Raw genomic sequence first — 16,859 nt, 5'->3', positions numbered from 1 at the left:
CATGGAAGAAGATAAAACGGGATACAAGAACAGACACGTGACTCATTAAAATATTTACAAAAAGACACAGAGAAAGGATGGAAAAGAAACCAAAATATTAGTAGTAGGTATTTCTGGGCTGTAGGATTATAGGCATTTAAATTTTTCTGTCTCACTCCTGTGTTTTTGGTATTCTCGGCAAGGGCATGTGCTAATTTTCGATGTCAGCACGTATTTATAACCGGAGGCACGGACGCCCCACATGCTGCTGCTGCGCTCAGGGTCCCGCTGGCTGTGCAGAGCTGTGGGCCACCTCGGAAGTGTCATCCCCTGCCCCCCGGCAGGAAAGCTCCCAGAAAGGATGGCCTCAGCTCCCGTGGCCTCCGCGGACCCCGCTGGGCCCCTGTTTCAGCCCGAGTTAGTTTTATTTTGCGATGGTTGTTCCTACCAGTGATATTCTTTATGGAATTGTTGGAAGACTATAGCTCCTGTTTCTTCTCTGGCTGGCGTATAAGTCAGTGTGAGGCACGCCCTGCAGATATTTCGGGACTGCTCTGTTTTCAGAATTGCTCACCGGCCTTGGTCTCTGTGGGCTTTTCCACAGTCTGGTTTGTCCTGCGGGGCGGGGGGGGGACCTCTCCTCTGTGTCTAGTGTCCCATCAAGGACCTTCCTGCCGTGGGAGACCCTGCCCCCCCAGTACCCCCCCCCACGCCACGGTGATGCTGAGTGCCTGTCCTCTCCCTGCTGATGGCTCCTGGGATGCACGCCCGTCTGTGGGGAGAACAGAGGGCGGGGTGGCGGCCACGGCTGGCTGGGGGTCCCAACACATGTCACTGCACCTGTTCAGGCAGCAGCGGCTGGGCGAGGTGGGGCCTGCTGTGCTCCCAAGTGCACAGTAGGGCAGGATCACAGGCCCTGCAGACTCACTGGGGAGGGGAGGCCGGGGTCTTGCAGACCCCTGGTTGCCCCGACACCAGCACTCACTTCGCCCCCACGACTCTGCTTTGAAGCCTTCCTCGGTTGTTATCTGACCGTGCCAGCCAGGGTGCGCTTCCCCTCCCGGGCCTGGGCCGCGGGCAGGGGTGCTCCCGCTTGGGCACAGCGTCACGGTGGCTGTTCGGGGGCCCAGTGCCTCCCTCCGGCGTCTCGACTGACAGCCGCAAAAATGATCACATGTGGTGTCCTGTCCTCAGCTTCTTCCAACCCCACATTTTTTATTTCATTTGAGTTGTGTGAGTTCTGGCAACACCCCTGAGCCTCCTGTCCTTCTGGCATGTTCTCTGGGTGATGCCCAACCCTTCTCTCTGTTCATCACTGCAGGGTGGGGCCCTCCCTTGGGTGTCTGTGAGTCATTTTGCATAAATGCCCCAGAGCAGGGCTTCCTCCCCTCTGGTCCCAAATCCTGCCTCACCCTCAGTTCCTCCTTCACATCTTGGACAAACTCACCTCCAGGGCAGGCAAGAGGCAGCAGGAGCTGCTGATACGGGGCCTGCTGCTCCTCCCAGTGAGACAGCTCCTCCTTCATGGGCTGCTGGACGTGGGGACGGTCCCTTGTGATCCACTAGCTCCCTGCCTATCGCCCACTGCTCACCCAGACCCCAGGTGGGAGCTGGCCCAGGGCGCCCTGTTCTCTGGGTCTCATCCTGTTCTCTGGGTCCCAGGGGCTCTCACTGGGGGTGGGGGCGGTGCTTCCTCCTGGCACCCCACCTTGCTGTTGGCTTCTAGTGGGCACGTCCCTTGCCCTTTGCCTCCACAGCTAATTGCTCTCCCTCTTCTCCCCATTCTTTTTTATTTTTCATGCTCTGTTTAAAAGACATGTTATGTTCCAGCTAAGGTCGAAAATTTTGGGCAAGAAAAAATATTAGATGTATGTATAAGTGAGGTCATTCAAATGCGATTCATGCTGTGAGGCTCTGTGCATGTGGTGGGGTGACCTGCAAAGGTAGCTGGAGCCCTCACAGCGGTGCCAGAGGAAGAGCAGCCACTCACACCAGTGGTTCTTAAGCGTATTATTTTCCTCGTGAAGCAGTGCAAGTGTACGTAGCAGGGAGCACAAGCAGGCAGAGCAGGTCCTGGGGGCTCGCGGGCATCATGGATCCCCCTGCCCCGACACCTACTCTTAGGGCTTTGCAGGGCAAGAAGACCATGGGACTCCGAATCCATCCCAGAAAACACATCAACTGCTTAGACTCATGAACTGTCCCTGACACTGAGGGTCAAGGGACAGCTCTCCTGGGATCCTGGGGGGTGGCCCGGCTAGTGACTGGCCCTTTATGGCAACTCCTGACAGGTATGTGGTGGGCACCCCAGGCCTGTTTCTTTATTCACTGGGCTCCATGCAAGGTCACGGCCAGTGGAGCAGTGAGTGGGGCCCACTCACTTCCGTCTTGGTGACTCCAGGGCCTCATGTGAGATGTGGGACATGGAAGGTCCTTGATCAATTGAAAAATATCTTGAAATTCAGTATCTTTGACTGTCTTCAGATCTCTGGTGACCCTGCCCACCGTGCTGAGGGTCCCGGGGTGCGTACACGTGTCCCCGCTCCGGGTGGTAGAGGATAGGTCTGCGGCCAAGGCTCTGGCCACGCCGAGCTGGGCTGTCTGCAGTCTGCTGACCATAAGGCTTAGCTTCGCCGATGCTTCTCAAACTGTGGTGCACGCGGGAACCCGCTGGGCACTCATTGAAATGCAGCTTGGGTTCGGAGGGCGGCTGAGAGGCGGGCATCGGTCGGCAGCTGCCCTGGAGGTGCTGTTCATGATGCTGCCCTGGGGTGTGTGCTGCGGGTGGGTCCTGAGCATCTGCATGCCCTCCCCTGCCGCTGCACCAACACCTGCAGCTGCATGCTCTCCCCCGTGGCTGCACCTGCACCTACACCTGCACGCCCTCCCCCGCAGCTGGACCTACACCTGCACCTGCACACCCTCCCCCGCAGCTGGACCTACACCTGCACCTGTATGCCCTGCCCCGTGGCTGCACCTACACCTGCACCTGCACGCCCTCCCCTGTGGCTGCAACTACACCTGCACCTGCATGCCCTCCCCTGCTGCTGCACCTACATCTGCACCTGCACACCCTCCCCCGCGGCTGGACCTACACCTGCACCTGCACACCCTCCCCCGTGGCTGCACCTACACCTGCACCTGCACACCCTCCCGCGCGGCTGGACCTACACCTGCACCTGCACACCCTCCCCTGTGGCTGCACGTACACCTGCACCTGCATGCCCTCCCCTGCTGCTGCACCTACACCTGCAGCTGCATGCCCTCTCCTGTGGCTGCACCTACACCTGCACCTGCATGCCCTCCCCTGCGGCTGCACCTACACCTGCACCTGCATGCCCTCCCCTGCCGCTGCACCTACACCTGCAGCTGCATGCTCTCCCCCGCGGCTGCACCTGCACCTGCACCTGCACCTGCACACCCTCCCCTGCGGCTGCACTTACACCTGCCCCTGCACTCCCTCCCCCGTGGCTGCACCTGTACCTGCACGCCCTGCCCCGCAGCTGCACCTACACCTGCACTTGCATGCCCTCCCTCGCGGCTGCACCTACACCTGAGCCTGGACACCCTCTCCTGCAGCTGCACCTACACCTGCACCTGCACGCCCTCCCCCACGGCTGATCTGCTCCTCTTAGCTTCCCCCAAATGCAGCTGCGTCCAAGTGGGGCTGGGCTGCAGGAGGGATGGCTCCTTGGCTGACTTGCCGTGTGTTGGGGGATCTCAGGCCAGCACTTGGAGCAGGCCCCTGCCGGGGAAGGGAACTCAAACAAAAGAAAGTGCGGGCAAGCTGATGGATGCTTTTTCTGAAATAACAGAGGTAGGCTGAAGGGTCTGCAGAAACCTCCTGCTGTCCTGTGTCCTTTATTGAAAGGAGAAGACTTCCCCCATGCCTGGTGTGCACAGCTTTGTGGCAACAGTACAGAGCTGGCTTTGCTGACACGGCCTGCGACCTGTGTCACCACGGTTTTCAAGGCTCCTCATTCCCAGATGCGCTGCTAAGACAGGATTAGGGAGGCGCCTGGGCCACCTGTCTGAGGAGCTGGGGACTCTCCTGGCAGGCGGAGGTGGAGGGTGACCCTACGTCAGGGACAGGCTTTCTGGGCTCTGCACCGTGCCCGTTACCCTTCATGAAAAATCGCTGGGGAAGCTGAATTCTGAGTGTTCTATTTGCCCCGTCTCCACTTCAAAGGACTGCGTGAGATCTTCATTAAAATTAATAAGAATTACGTGCCTGCTGCGAGCTGCTCCCGTTCTTTCCTTCCTCGTGTGTGTCTAGAGGACAGACGGCTCTCGCACACCTCTCATTAGTGGAACGGGAGGAGGAAGGGGCCTTGCATCAGCCCCAGCTCCCTGGGGAGCTCTGCACGGAGCTCTTCAAACTCGAGGGGACGGGATCTAAGTGTCTCTGCTGCATTTCCAATCATCTCCTACAACCAAGGGAGGGACACTTATTTGCTTTTTGCAAAAAGCTTCTTGTCATTTGGGGGAGCAAGAAAACCTTCCTGGGAGCAGGAAGGCGGCAGTAGAGCCCTTGTTCTAATCCGCGCTCCTCTGGGAGCCTCTGGGTTTATAACCACGATCCTTTTCTACCCACGGGCTGCTTCCCAAGAAATGTCTGTGGGTGAAAAGAGGTCAGCCACGCAAACCACCTGGGATTGCTGCAGAGAATGTGTTGACAGTCTCAGCAGATTTTAATGGTTCTCACCTCTCCTTCCCCAACACACCCAAGAGGTAGAATGTTCCTACTGGGAGCAATAGGTCAGTGTGCAGGAGTGCTGGCAGGGGGCGAGCGTGAGGGGTGCTGGGGGGCCTCCTGGGTGCCCTGGGGGTCTGTGCTCAAACCCAGCTGGTGCTCACCAGCTGTACAACCTCGGGTGGCCTGTGTGCACACGCATGAGCATAAGGGGTGTGTGCGTGTCTACTTGTGTGTGTGTGTACATGTGTTTGAACAGGTGCAGGTATGTTTGCACACACGTGTGTGTTCACGCAGGGGCCTATGAAAAATCACAGCTTCCCCAGCAATTTTTCATGAAGGGTTTATAGATGCATGTGTGTTAGCATGTATGGCGTGTGCACGCATGTGTGTGCATGCATGTGTCAGTGTGCTCTCTGCCCAGCACCAGCGAACGGCAGCTTTTCCCAGCCTGCTCGGGTAGCGACTCTGCCCTGGGGTGGGAGCGTGTGCACGGCGGGCTGGGGTCTCTAACCCCCTCCAGGCCCGCTGGCCCCAGTGCCCAGACCCTCCCCACGCTGGTGCTCCTGTAAGGCCGCTGGGCGTGTGGCATGAGCAGGTCCTCTGGTGCCTCAGGGCCTGGGGGGGCCCAGTGGAAGAGGCCACTGTCTAGGGGGAGAGGGGCCGCTGGTGAAGGCAAAGGGGTTGCTGGTGGCTGCCCTGCTCTCCACTGGTCGAGGGCCCTGAGCCACGGCACAGCCCGGGGGGCTGGTGTTCCCACAAGCGGTCAGCCCTTCTCTGGGGTTTGGAGCCCTGGATGCCGACGGAGGCCTCAGTCTGGGTGAAGCGGACGCTACCAGGCGCTCGGCGACACAGGCGCTGGACACCGCTCTGGTGCCACCGCCCAGATGACGATGCCGGGGCTCAGAGTGTCGGTAAGGTGTCCTGGGTGCCCAGGCGAAGGACTGGGGCCGGGCTCCCAGCAGCCTGACAGCGGGGCCCACACCCTGAGCCACCGAAGGGCAGCCTTCACCAGTGTGCTGTGTGGCTCAGGTGGGCCACTTGGCCGCTCTGACTTCCTGGCTCTCGTGGGGCAGCAAGTGTCCCCTCGTGGGGCTGCTTACACATGGAGGTTTACCCTCCGGGTGCCCGGGGCCCACTGAGAGCAGGGTGCCGGCGCGGCGGGCGCCCGGTGGGGGCTCAAGGACCGCCTGCGACATCTGCCCCGTGAGGCCTCGGGTTTTCCTCAGGAGGCCCGGGTCCCACGCATCTCCCAAGGCTCAGTACCCGCCGGGGAGGGAAGGAAGGGCCACGGGCGCAGCAACACCCGTGAATCGGCGTTGGCGTTGGGCGTGCGATGCAGAGATGGCCCAGGAGGGTTGGGAGCAAGGAGTTTAGGGAGGACGGCGGCCCCGTGGCCTCGGAAGGGCGCGGGCGCGGAGGGTTTTGCTGCAGGATGCTCTTTGCAAGAGGCTGAGCGGGAGCACCGTCCTCACCTCTGATGCTCTGACCACACGCGTGGGCCCGAGGGCCCCGGATCGGGACAAGGGAGGTGACTCGGTCGGCCGCGCTGCCTTTGCGGAGCACTGCACGCCGGGCGGCGGGAACAGCATGTGTGTTTGTCCCGGGCCGGAGGCCGAGGTCTGGGATCCGGCTGCTGCTGCTCGGGCTCTGGCGACGGCCTCGCCCTGGCCGGACACGACCGACGTCCCCACGACGGGAGGCGGCGAGCTCTGGTGTCTCCCTTCCTGCAGGCACACCCGTCCCCGCCACCTCCTGACCGCGTGGAGCCCCGGTCACCTGCCGCTCCTGTCGCAGGGGTCAGGGCCTCAGCCCTGGGGGGCAGGGCGGGCGGGCCGCGTGGGAGGCAAGGGCCCCCGGGACGTTCCAGACGGCGGCGGGGACACAGCGCAGGGCTGGGGGCAGCCCGATCCGCTGGCCTGGCGGCGGAGCCCCTGCTCCTCCTTAAGCACAGCGTCAGGGTGGCGTTTGGCGTCCCTCCGCGACAGTGACTCCTTGGCCTGTCGCCCCACATGCCCACACTTGGCGGCGATGGCCGCACCGTCGGGAGCAGGGTGACCGCCGATGGAAACCGTTCTGTTACGTTTCCCTCTGGCGGCCCTGGTGGCTCACCGTGGGCTTGACGCGGGCGCACCTGTCCCGGGGACCCCGAGGGCAGGAAGGGCTGGGCGGGAGCCTGGAGCACGCTCCTTGGCAGTGACTCAGGGTTGGTGGCCGGAGGGACACAGAGGAGCATGGACGGCCAGCTTCCAGCGCTGCCCCCGCGCGGACCCCCTCCCCCTGGGGTGCCGCCCCCGCCCCCCGCCGTCGCTCCCTGCCCGCTGCCCTGACTCTCTCCACTGGGCCCCCGACCCCGCCTGGGGTCCCTGTGACCTCGTACCCGGAGGCCTGTGCCTGTCCTCATCCCAAGGCTTCTCTGCAGTGCTCAACTGATGGCCCTGCTCTGTCCAGGGCCTCACACTCACCACATCCCACCAGTGTCAGGGCGCAGCTCCCACCCTGTGGGTGCCCCCACCTTCTGCAGGGTGACCTCCAGACCGCCTGTTTTCAGTTACCCCCACCTCGCTGGCCTGAGGCCCTGCTGGACCCTCCTGCTGGGGGTCCCCACGGGAACGCCCACTTCCTGGTCCCCTCCCCTGCCCCTGCGTGCCCCGGTGCCTCCCCACCATCACCGCTGCCAACCCCTTCCCAGACGAGGCTTTACTTCAAGCCCTACGTTCCCCACCCCCGACACGGCTGCAGTGCACCTGCAGCCCCCCTGCTCCCCCGGCCGCGTGTCCTCGCCCCCTTCCAGCCCCTCTTGTTACCAGATGCGTGTCCAGCCTGAACCCCGTCTTGTCTCTCTCCTAACTCTCGACCTGGCCGGTTTGTGCGTCAGCCCCCAGGTCGCCTTCCCCCACCCCCAGCTGGGTCCCGGGCCCCTCCCCAGGGCTTCCCCGCGGCGCCTCTCTTGTTACGACACTTCTCACACCTGTTACAGGTGTCCGATCCCCCAATGTCCCCGGCACCACACACAGCACGCCGTCCACAGGGTCTGTGGCCTGAGGCGCCTCTGTTGCGGCTGGGCCATCTGGCCTCGGTCTCCCTGTCGTCCCCGCCTACCATGGCGCCTGGAGAGGGGCGCTGGGCCTCAGAGCAGCAGGTCATGGCTCCGTCCTGGTCCTGCTGTACACCGGGGCTTGACCCCGACAGGCCACCCAGGCCCACGGGGCCTTGTCTGTGCAGCAGGTCACGTCTGTGACCAAGTAGGCCAATGGACATGAGTGTGCTTTGTGGATAAGGTAGTGTGAGGGCAGCTGTTTGTGTGTCACGGGGGTGTTTCCCCGTCAGCCGGGGCTGGTCCCGAAGCCTGTGCCCTGTCCACTCATCTCTGTCCAACCCTGATGTAGGCAACATCGCCAATCCAGGAGCTCCCGGCGGGGCCAGCCCCAGCGTTAAGGCGTGAGAAGGTGTCAGGGGGCTGAGCCTCGCCCGGATGCAGCATAAAGTCCTTCCCGTCACCTCTGTCCTGCACAGCTGCTTGCACCAAATTGCTTTTAGTTTTATTCAGTTTAAGGTCATTAAGTTAAATCTGATTGCATGTTCCCTTTACCGTGAGGGTTCTGCGTGTATTTGCTTGGGATTTGCTGGCTCGGTTTGCGGTCTGCGGGGACCACCCGCCGACGGGCGGGAGCGGATGCCAGGTGTTTAAGAACATTGTGGGAGAAAACCTTCACGTCGAGAAAATCCCCTCTGCTGGCGCCATTTGTCCTGTGAATGGGCGACACCTGCTTGTCTTGGTCGCCGTGCATCGGTCAGCGAGGCCGGTCCTGTGGGCTCACGGCGTGCGGACGGGTCCCTGGGCCAGCCTGTGGTGATGCGACCGTGGGAGGGGCTCGGGGCAGAGCGGGGTGGCCACCCTCAGTGCCGTGCGGAAGGCTCTGATGGGTGCTGTGCAACCAGGCCCTGCTGGGGGTCACGAAGCATTCCCTGGGCCCTCCTCTGTCAACCTTCCCTCCCCCTCCACTGGCCTCCGGGGACGAGAGCCACCCGTGCACCTCCAGCTCCCGAGGGCAGCCCGTGGGCCGGTCGGTGGGACTGTGGCCTGCTCCATGTGGTCTGGGGCCGGGACGGAGGCCAGATAACCTCCCTGCACCGATGTAGCTGCCGAGCAGGAGGGGCCGTGGCTGCGGTCGGGGCTGGTGCTCGTTCGGCAGCGCGTGTGACTTCCCGGGGGAGGTGTGCCTTCCTCCAGAAACTCTATCAGCAAGAACCACCCGGGGCCCATCACTCGCGTGACTTGGAAGAGACGAAGACGAGAGCTGTGCACCTCCGTCTCCTCTCGTGTGTGTGTGCGTGCGCGTGTGTGCGTGTGGGTCATGTTGAGCAGGAGGTGTTCTGAATTACCTGTGCACCAACCAACTTTGATCTTATTGTTTTCTACAGGAGACATGGGTGACAAAGGACAGAAGGGCAGTGTGGGTCGCCATGGAAAAATTGGTCCCATTGGTTCTAAAGGTACTTGCGACGCCCTTCTTGCCCCATTCCCTCCCCGGCGGACGCGCGGGCGCCCTCGAATGGTTGCAGGTTGGCTGTCCTGCCTGGGGGCTGTGCCTGTTTATTTCTGTGTGCTTTGCACACGGTATGTTCGGTCCCAGGGTTTGCATTTGGGATCGGTCAGAGTTACCTGCAGGGTGTGCGCCACCCGGGGTGGGGCGAGCGCTCCCAGTCCCAGAGGATTCACAGGGCACCCGGGCGGAGAATGAAGCGCTGAGCCCTGTTTGGGTGATGGGAGGGCCATGCTCCAGAAACACTGTCCACCTCCAGCTTTGGTGACTTCTTGAGATCTGGGGTGGCTCTCCGTGAGAACGGGGCCCAGGAAGGCAACAGCCAGTGTGAAAGCAACCCTGTAGTGACACCCGCGGGTGCGTGGGTCCCTCTCGCGGCCTCGTCTGATGGCACAGCCCTGCAGAGGTGGGCAGGTCAAGAGGCCCAGGCCCGGGAGGACGAGGATGCTCCGAGCCCCTGGTGTGTCCTGTGCTGGAGTCCCCGGGCCCTGAGCTCACGATGAGTGGGCCCGTGGAGGCCTCCCCACCTCTCCTGGGGGTGCTAATGAGGAGGCCAAGGCTGGGGGGCGGGGTCGGCGGCTGCCGAGCACCTGCGGCAGGGAGGGGTGCGGTGTGGGCTGCTCCATGCCCGTACCAGGGTTCTGTCGGGGTTGTGAGCTGTGAGTGGGTTGGGGCGGTTTGTTCTGACTGGTGGCCACGCACCTCCCCGTAGCTGCAGCCCGTCCCCGGCAGGAGCAGGTCCTCTGCCAGGAGCGTGATGGAGACAGGCCAGCTCCACGTGTCTCCTGGCAAAGCCGTGGGGAGCACCTGCTGGGACAGCCCACCAGGGAAAGAGCACCTAGACCTGCAGGGTGCAAAGAGGGACAGGTGTGCTGCACAAAGGCTTTGACAAATAGTGGTGACATACTCATCACATAAAAGCGGCCACTTTAACTATCTCGGAGTGCACAAGGCAGGGCATTAAGCACACCTGCAGTGACGTACAGCCAGCACCACCGTCTCCGGGACGCCTCATTCCCCGAGGAGGGACCTAGTCCTGGTGGAGCAGGGTCTCCGGGCCCCTCCCTCCGCCGTGGCCCCCTCTCATCCGATTCCCGCCTCTCCACGGGTTTGCGTGTTCCACGGGATGCACCGACGTCTGTCTTAGTCCACTTGGCATCACGTGTTCACGGTTCGTTTCCTTCCTTCCTGAGGCTGAATCGTGGCTACACCACATGTCCTTGGGCCATGCATCTGCCTCTGGGGATTTGGGTCGTTGCCACCTCTTAGCTGTCGGTGAGAACGCAACGCCTGCTGGCGCCCAAGTAGAGACGTGTGTGCTTTTCGTACACGACACGTGCTCGGGGTGAAGGCCAGCGTCTCGCCGAGGGACAGCGTGCCCACAAGCCCTCGTTTGGCTTAGCTCACGCGCTCAGCTTCCCGGGCCCTCGTCCAGCCGACCTTCGGGTCACGTTCAAGCCCCGATGCTGGCGAGGGAGTCACAGGCTCGTGTGGACGGACCGACGCCCTCTGCCTCTCCAAGCGGACGGGATACAATGTGAATCCAGAGCGGGGGAGGCACTGCTCCTTCCCCGTCCCACGCCAGCGGGGACGTCCGGGCTGTCTCAGGGAGGACGAAGATCACACGGCAGGAGTACTCATGTGCCGTTGATGGATTTGTCGTCTGACTTTACAGGAGCCAGACAGCGTTGTTGGCACGACTGTGTCCAACCCCTTCGTTTTCGAAGCTGGGCAGCAGGGTGGGGCGGGGGCTGTGGGGCGTGTCCTGTCCCCAGGAGGCCGCGTCTCAGGCCCGGCGGCCCCGAAGGTCCCCGGGCCCTCCCACAGCCAGCATCCCGCCTTCTCTGTTCCCCTGCCGTGACGGGGGCGAGCACTGGAGTCAGATTTAGTTGTTACTGACTCAGGGTTCGTGACATGATAGCTACAGATTGTTCTATGACACAACCGGGATTTTTCAGAATCAACTTCAAGAAGGACCGTCTGGTAATCTCTCTCATCTCGTGATGAGCATATGCTCCATGTCACATCCATAGAGCCTGAAGAATTAATTATCTGTAGAGCACACCTCCCCGTATTCACAGCAAAGGGAGGGTCTGTGGGGAACCCTGGGACATTACACGTGGAAGAAATAACACCGTGAATCTTGGCAATTCTGACCTCATGTGATGTGCCCACCTCTGCTTGACCTTGGTCTGACCTTGCTCTCTCTCTCTTTTTTTTTTTTTTTTCAGGTGAAAAAGGAGATTCTGGTGACATAGGACCCCCTGGCCCTAATGGAGAACCAGGTATGACATAGAGGGTCCAAGGCTTTTAAAAAATGTATTAAAAGTTGCATTTTCTTTCTTTCTTTCTTTCTTTCTTTCTTTCTTTCTTTCTTTCTTTCTTTCTTTCTTCTTTCTTTCTTTCTTTCTTTCTTTCTTTCTTTCTTTCTTTCTTTCTTCTTTTTCTTTCTGATTTTACTTATTTATTTATTCATGAGAGACACAGATTGAGGCAGAGACAGGCAGAGGGAGAAGCAGGCTCCATGCAGGGAGCCCAATGCAGGACTCGATCCCAGGACCCTGGGGTCACGACCTGAGCTGGAGGCAGACGCTCAACCGCTGAGCCCCCCAGGCGTCTCTGCATTTTCTTTGTTTTATTGAGAGATAACGGACGTACATTCCCATAAAGGATTAAGGCGCACAGCACGATGGCTTGATGCACTGATACTGTGAAATGATCCTCACCATAGGTTCGGCTGACACCCATCTCATATCTAGAAACAGTAAAAGGAAAAGAAAGAAAAGGAAATAACAGATTATCCTTGCGATGAGGACTCAGAGGACTTGCCGTCCTCCCAGCTGCCCAGTGTGTCACGCAGTGTCAGCTACGGGGCTCACGTGCGTCACATCCCTGATGGGCGTTTACCCCATGCCGGGGACCCTTCCGCTGGCTCCTGTCCCCCAGTACACATGGAAGTGAGGTCCTGCGGAGTCTGTCCTTCTCCGCCTGATTCGTTTCACCCAGCTATAGGCCTGCAGGGTGCATCCATGTCATCAATGACGGGGGTTCCCAGGGCGCCTGGGGGGCTCAGCCGGTGAAGCGCCTGCCTCGGCTCAGGTCGTGATCCCGGGGTCCTGGGATCGAGTCCCGAGTTGGGCTCACTGCTCAGCGGGGAGCCTGTTTCTCCTTCTCCCTCTGCCCCTTCCCTCGCTCATGCTCTCTCTCTCAAATGAATAAGTAAAGTCTTAAAAGAAAACAACAACATCCCAATGACAGGGTTTCCTAATTGTTTAGAGCTGAATAGTCTCCGCTGTGTACATGTCACAGCTCATCAACCCATTCATCCATGTATGGATGCGCACGCTGGTTGGCTGGTTTTTCTTCCTCTCTATAGCAAGTCTTGAGGGGCTTCCATTGCTTGCGAAGCTTATAATGTGCAAAAAAAAGAGTTAGTTGAAGAAGCGCCAAGTGGGAGGCATCACACTCTGGGACTTCAGGCTATCCCATAAAACTACAGTAATCGAACCAGCGGGACACTGGCATAAAAACAGTCACACAGACGAATGGAACAGAACCGAGAGCCCAGAAATAAACCCAGGCATACACGGTCGACTAACACTTGATAAGGGGCCAAGAAGACTCCATGGAGAGACGACGATCTCTTCCATAAACGGCGCTGGGAAAATAAGACAGTTACACAGAAAAGAATGGAACGGGATCCCTATCGTACACTGCTCGCAAAAATTAATTAGAAATGGACTAAAGACTTCAATGCAGGACCCGAACCCATGGAACTCCCGGAGGAACACACCGGGAAGAAGCTCCCCGATGCGGGCCTTGGTCACGAGTGTTTGGATAGGACACCTCACGTGTTAAGCCACAAAATGAAAAGTAAGCCAAGTGGGACCACCTCCAACCAAAAGCTTCCGCAGAGCAAAGGAAACCACCAAGAAAGTGAAAAAAGATTCACAAACTGCACGTTTGTTAAGGGGTGAAGATCCAAAACATATAAAGAGCTCATGCAATTCAATAGCCAAACAACCTAATTAAAACATGAGCAGGGACACCTGGGGGACTCAGCCATTGAGCGTCTGTCTGCCTTGGGCTCAGGGTGTGACCCTAGGGTCCCGGGATCGAGTCCCGCATCGGGCTCCCCGTATGGAGCCTGCTTCTCCCTCTGCCTGTGTCTCTGCCTCTCTCTCTGTGTCTTTCACGAATAAATAAATGAAATCCTAAAAACAAAAATAAAAAAATAAAACATGGGCAAAGTACCCGAATAGACATTTTTCTAAGGAAGATGTACGAAAGGCCAACAGGTGCCTGACAGGACGCTGAACACGTCTAGTCCATCAGGGGGATGCAAATCGGTATCACAGTGAGAGGTCACGTCACACCTGGTGGATTGGCCGTTATCAAAGGACAGGTGTCGGCGAGGAGGCGGGGAAGGGGAGCCCTCGTGCCCTGCTGGAGGGAGGGCAAGCTGGCGCAGCGCTCTGGGGACAGTGTGGAGGGTCCCCAACAAGTTGAGAATGCAGCTACATGTGACCCAGCGACCCCGCTCCCGGGAATATATCCAAGGGAAACAGCTGTGACTCCAACAGCGTCTGCGCCCCCGGGTTCATGGCGCATTATTTCGAGTAACCAAGACGTGGGGGAAATCACGCTGGAGAAGTCGGTGCGAATCACGGACTAAGACCGCAGCGGTCTGGGCTTAGGGGCCCCCTCCCCGTGGGCTTCTGCTGCCTCAGCTCCCCCGCGCCTCCCCCACTCTGCTGGCCCCCAGCCCGGCCCTGCCCGGCCCCTGCCTGGTGCGTGCCTGCCATGCCCCGCGGCCCCATGTGTGGGTCGCCCTCCGTGCCCGGCTGGCAGGTCCCCCGCCGACCACCGTCCCGCTCTGTCCCCTGCTGCCCATTGTCCTGCCTCGTCCCACACTGGTCCCCGCCGTCTGTGCCGTCCTCCATCGGCACAGCTGTCCTGTGTTTTCCGTCCCTGCCACCAGCCTCTCGCTCGGGGCTTGCCGTCAGGCCTGGGGGTGGGGAGCCCTGGAGCCTAACAGGCCTCCCAGGGGCTGGTCCTGACCGCCCCCCCCAGACCCTGTGCCTGCAAGACGTTCAGGCGTCCACTTGCTGAGTCAGCCTTTCTCTCTCTCTCTCTCTCTCTCTCTCTCTCTCTCTCTCTCATACGGTGTCTCCACTTGCTGTCATTCATCCCGATTGTGATATTCAGAGAATAGGCCTCGAGAAAGCTTGGAGCTTGGAAATGGGGGAAAAGAGGTTTCTGAGTAAAGTCTGAAGGGCTCGGACGGCGCTGCCGAGGGAGGAGGAAGGCTGGTGGGCGTCCACCCGGCAGAGCCGTCCCGGGCCGGGCACAGCACCTCTGTGGCCGCCTCTGGACATGGCCGGTCCCGCGGGGAGGAGGCCAGGAGGCCTGTGGAGCCGTCCAGGAGGCTCGGGGACACGGGGGACCAGCCCAGCACTTGTCGCTGCAGAGCCCAACCCCGAAAGCCTGGCCACTGGGGGGGAGCGCGGACGGCCCGGGTCTCCGACGAACTCCTGCTGCAGCACCAGCCCCGGGCCCGAGTGTGGTTTGGGACGCCGAGTGGGAACCGGATCTGGGCGTGGGAAGCGAGGGCGACCTGGACGCCGGGTGACGGACAGGGGCTGAGACTCTGGAAGGCGGGCCCCGTCGTCCAAGGGGGGTGGTCAGGCCGGAAGTGCGGCTGGACCCTGCGCCAGGGGCTCTGCGGGGAGAGGAGGGTCCTGCATGCGGGCTCTCCAGGGGCCGCCCAGCTTGGTCCTGGGGGAGGCGACAGGCTGGTGATGGCCAGGTCCCCTGCTGCGGTGGGGATGGGGACGGGGGTGTGAGGAGGCCCTTACGAGCAGTGCTCCTCACGGGAGGTGGCTTGGGGCCCCCCGAAGGGCCAGCACCCTGACCTGAGCTGGCACGGCCGGCAGTGCCGTGTGATGAGCCCTCAGGCCCTGGGGCCCCCACCGTCCTCGGAGGGTCCCGCTTCTCTGTGGCTGCAGGGTCACGGCCCCGGCGCCACCCTCCAGCCTGTCCCCCTGCACGTCCCCTCTTCCTTCCCCCAACCAGAGCCCTATTTCGGAACCGCGCTGCCCTGAAGTGGCTCCACGGCTCGTCCTCGCCCTCAGGGTGGAGCCTGGGATCTGCAGCCCAGAGGGCCCGCAGGTTCCGCTTGCCCAATAAGCTTTCTGCCTGGGTGGGGGGCGGGGGGGGCGGTCACCCGCTAACGCCAGGGCCGTGTCCCCGCAGGCATCCCGTGCGAGTGCAGCCAGCTGAGGAAGGCCATCGGGGAGATGGATAACCAGGTCACCCAGCTGACCACCGAGCTGAAGTTCATAAAAAATGGTACGTTCCCTGCGTCTCCCCGCCCCCTCCCCACCCCGAGACCGCGGTCCGTGTGTCTGGCGCGTGTGCCGCGCACCGAGTGTGCTTACGGAAACGCGAGTGCTCACTTTCCAGCACTGCCCCCCCCCGCAGCTGTGGCCGGCGTGCGCGAGACGGACAGTAAGATCTACCTGCTGGTGAAGGAGGAGAAGAGGTACGTGGACGCGCAGCTGTCCTGCCAGGGCCGCGGGGGCACGCTGGGCATGCCCAAGGACGAGGCCGCCAACGGCCTGATGGCCGCCTACATCGCGCAGGCCGGCCTGGCCCGCGTCTTCATCGGCATCAACGACCTGGACAGGGAGGGCACGTTCGTGTACTCGGACCGCTCCCCCATGCAGACCTTCAACAAGTGGCGCAGCGGCGAGCCCAACAACGCCTACGACGAGGAGGACTGCGTGGAGATGGTGGCCTCGGGCGGCTGGAACGACGTGGCCTGCCATGTCACCATGCACTTCCTGTGCGAGTTCGACAAGGAGCACTTGTAGCGGGCCGCCTCCCGGGTGGCCGCCCCCTGGCCCTGTCCCCCCGCCCCTGCCCCCCCGCCTCCTGCACGGGGCCCCTGGTGCCTGCGGCCCGCCGTCGGGAGGACAGGCGACATTGCTGGGCGTTATTGGTGAAGACGTGAGGTCTTGTCACCCGTATGGTGGCCACATGCTCATTATGGAATTATTACTCAGAATCGCTCTCGCCTTTGTCCAAACTATAAAATAAAAGCTTGAAAGATGACAGGAGTTCATCCAGACAATGGCAGTGGGGTTTACGGGATGGTCTTCCTTTAGATTTCTGCCTGCAGAGGGACCCGCGTCACCCTGGCTGACTTCTCTATGAATCACCTTCATGTGTATGTCCCCTTCGCCGTTGGCTACGTAGGGACAGTTCCGCTCACAGCAAGCGCGGCTCGGGGGAGAGAAACCCGAGTTCCCCACGGGACACGCGGGCATGGGTGTCCCCGGAGGTGCTGTCCGCCCCTGTGATGGCAACCCCACCTGCCTTGTGATGACCTCATTCAGGGGGTCGGGGTCCCCGGGGGGCAGGACTTTCCCGGGGCTCAGCTGGACCCCCTTCTGCACGTGGCGAGCCGCAGTGGTCGTGGGTAGGGTCGGGCTCGGGGTCACGGGGGCCTGTCCCCGGGGCAGCTCCCGACGCCCCGTCCCATCGCAGGGGTGTTGTGTGCACGGGCGGAACCACCAGGTCCTGGGAGCTCAGGGCGGGGACACCACAGGATGCGGACACCGGGAGGCCCGTCCAGA

The 16,859-nt window shown here is 61.2% G+C and overlaps 1 protein-coding gene across 7 annotated transcripts in view; it reads left to right on the top strand.

Moving 5' to 3' along the window:
* COLEC11 (collectin subfamily member 11) overlaps positions 1–16,335 on the top strand; it is a 33,209-nt gene extending 16,874 nt beyond the window's left edge. For 3 of the 7 annotated variants that reach the window (XM_077844250.1, XM_077844247.1, XM_077844249.1), the window contains 4 exons: positions 9,098–9,169; positions 11,451–11,504; positions 15,475–15,570; positions 15,685–16,335. In XM_077844250.1, coding sequence (XP_077700376.1) covers positions 9,098–9,169; positions 11,451–11,504; positions 15,475–15,570; positions 15,685–16,094 — 632 coding nt within the window. In that variant the 3' untranslated portion in view covers positions 16,095–16,335. The remainder of the gene's footprint in view (positions 1–9,097; positions 9,170–11,450; positions 11,505–15,474; positions 15,571–15,684) is intronic. The other 4 variants (XM_077844251.1, XM_077844248.1, XM_077844252.1 and 1 more) reach the window with 3 other exon arrangements.
* The last annotated feature ends 524 nt before the right edge of the window (positions 16,336–16,859 follow it).

The sequence above is a fragment of the Canis aureus genome, chromosome 12 (genome assembly GCF_053574225.1).
Source record: "Canis aureus isolate CA01 chromosome 12, VMU_Caureus_v.1.0, whole genome shotgun sequence".
Classification (NCBI taxonomy): Eukaryota; Metazoa; Chordata; class Mammalia; order Carnivora; family Canidae; genus Canis; species Canis aureus.
The sequence above is the reverse complement of the archived record's forward strand: the minus strand, read 5'-3'. Positions and strand labels throughout refer to the sequence as shown.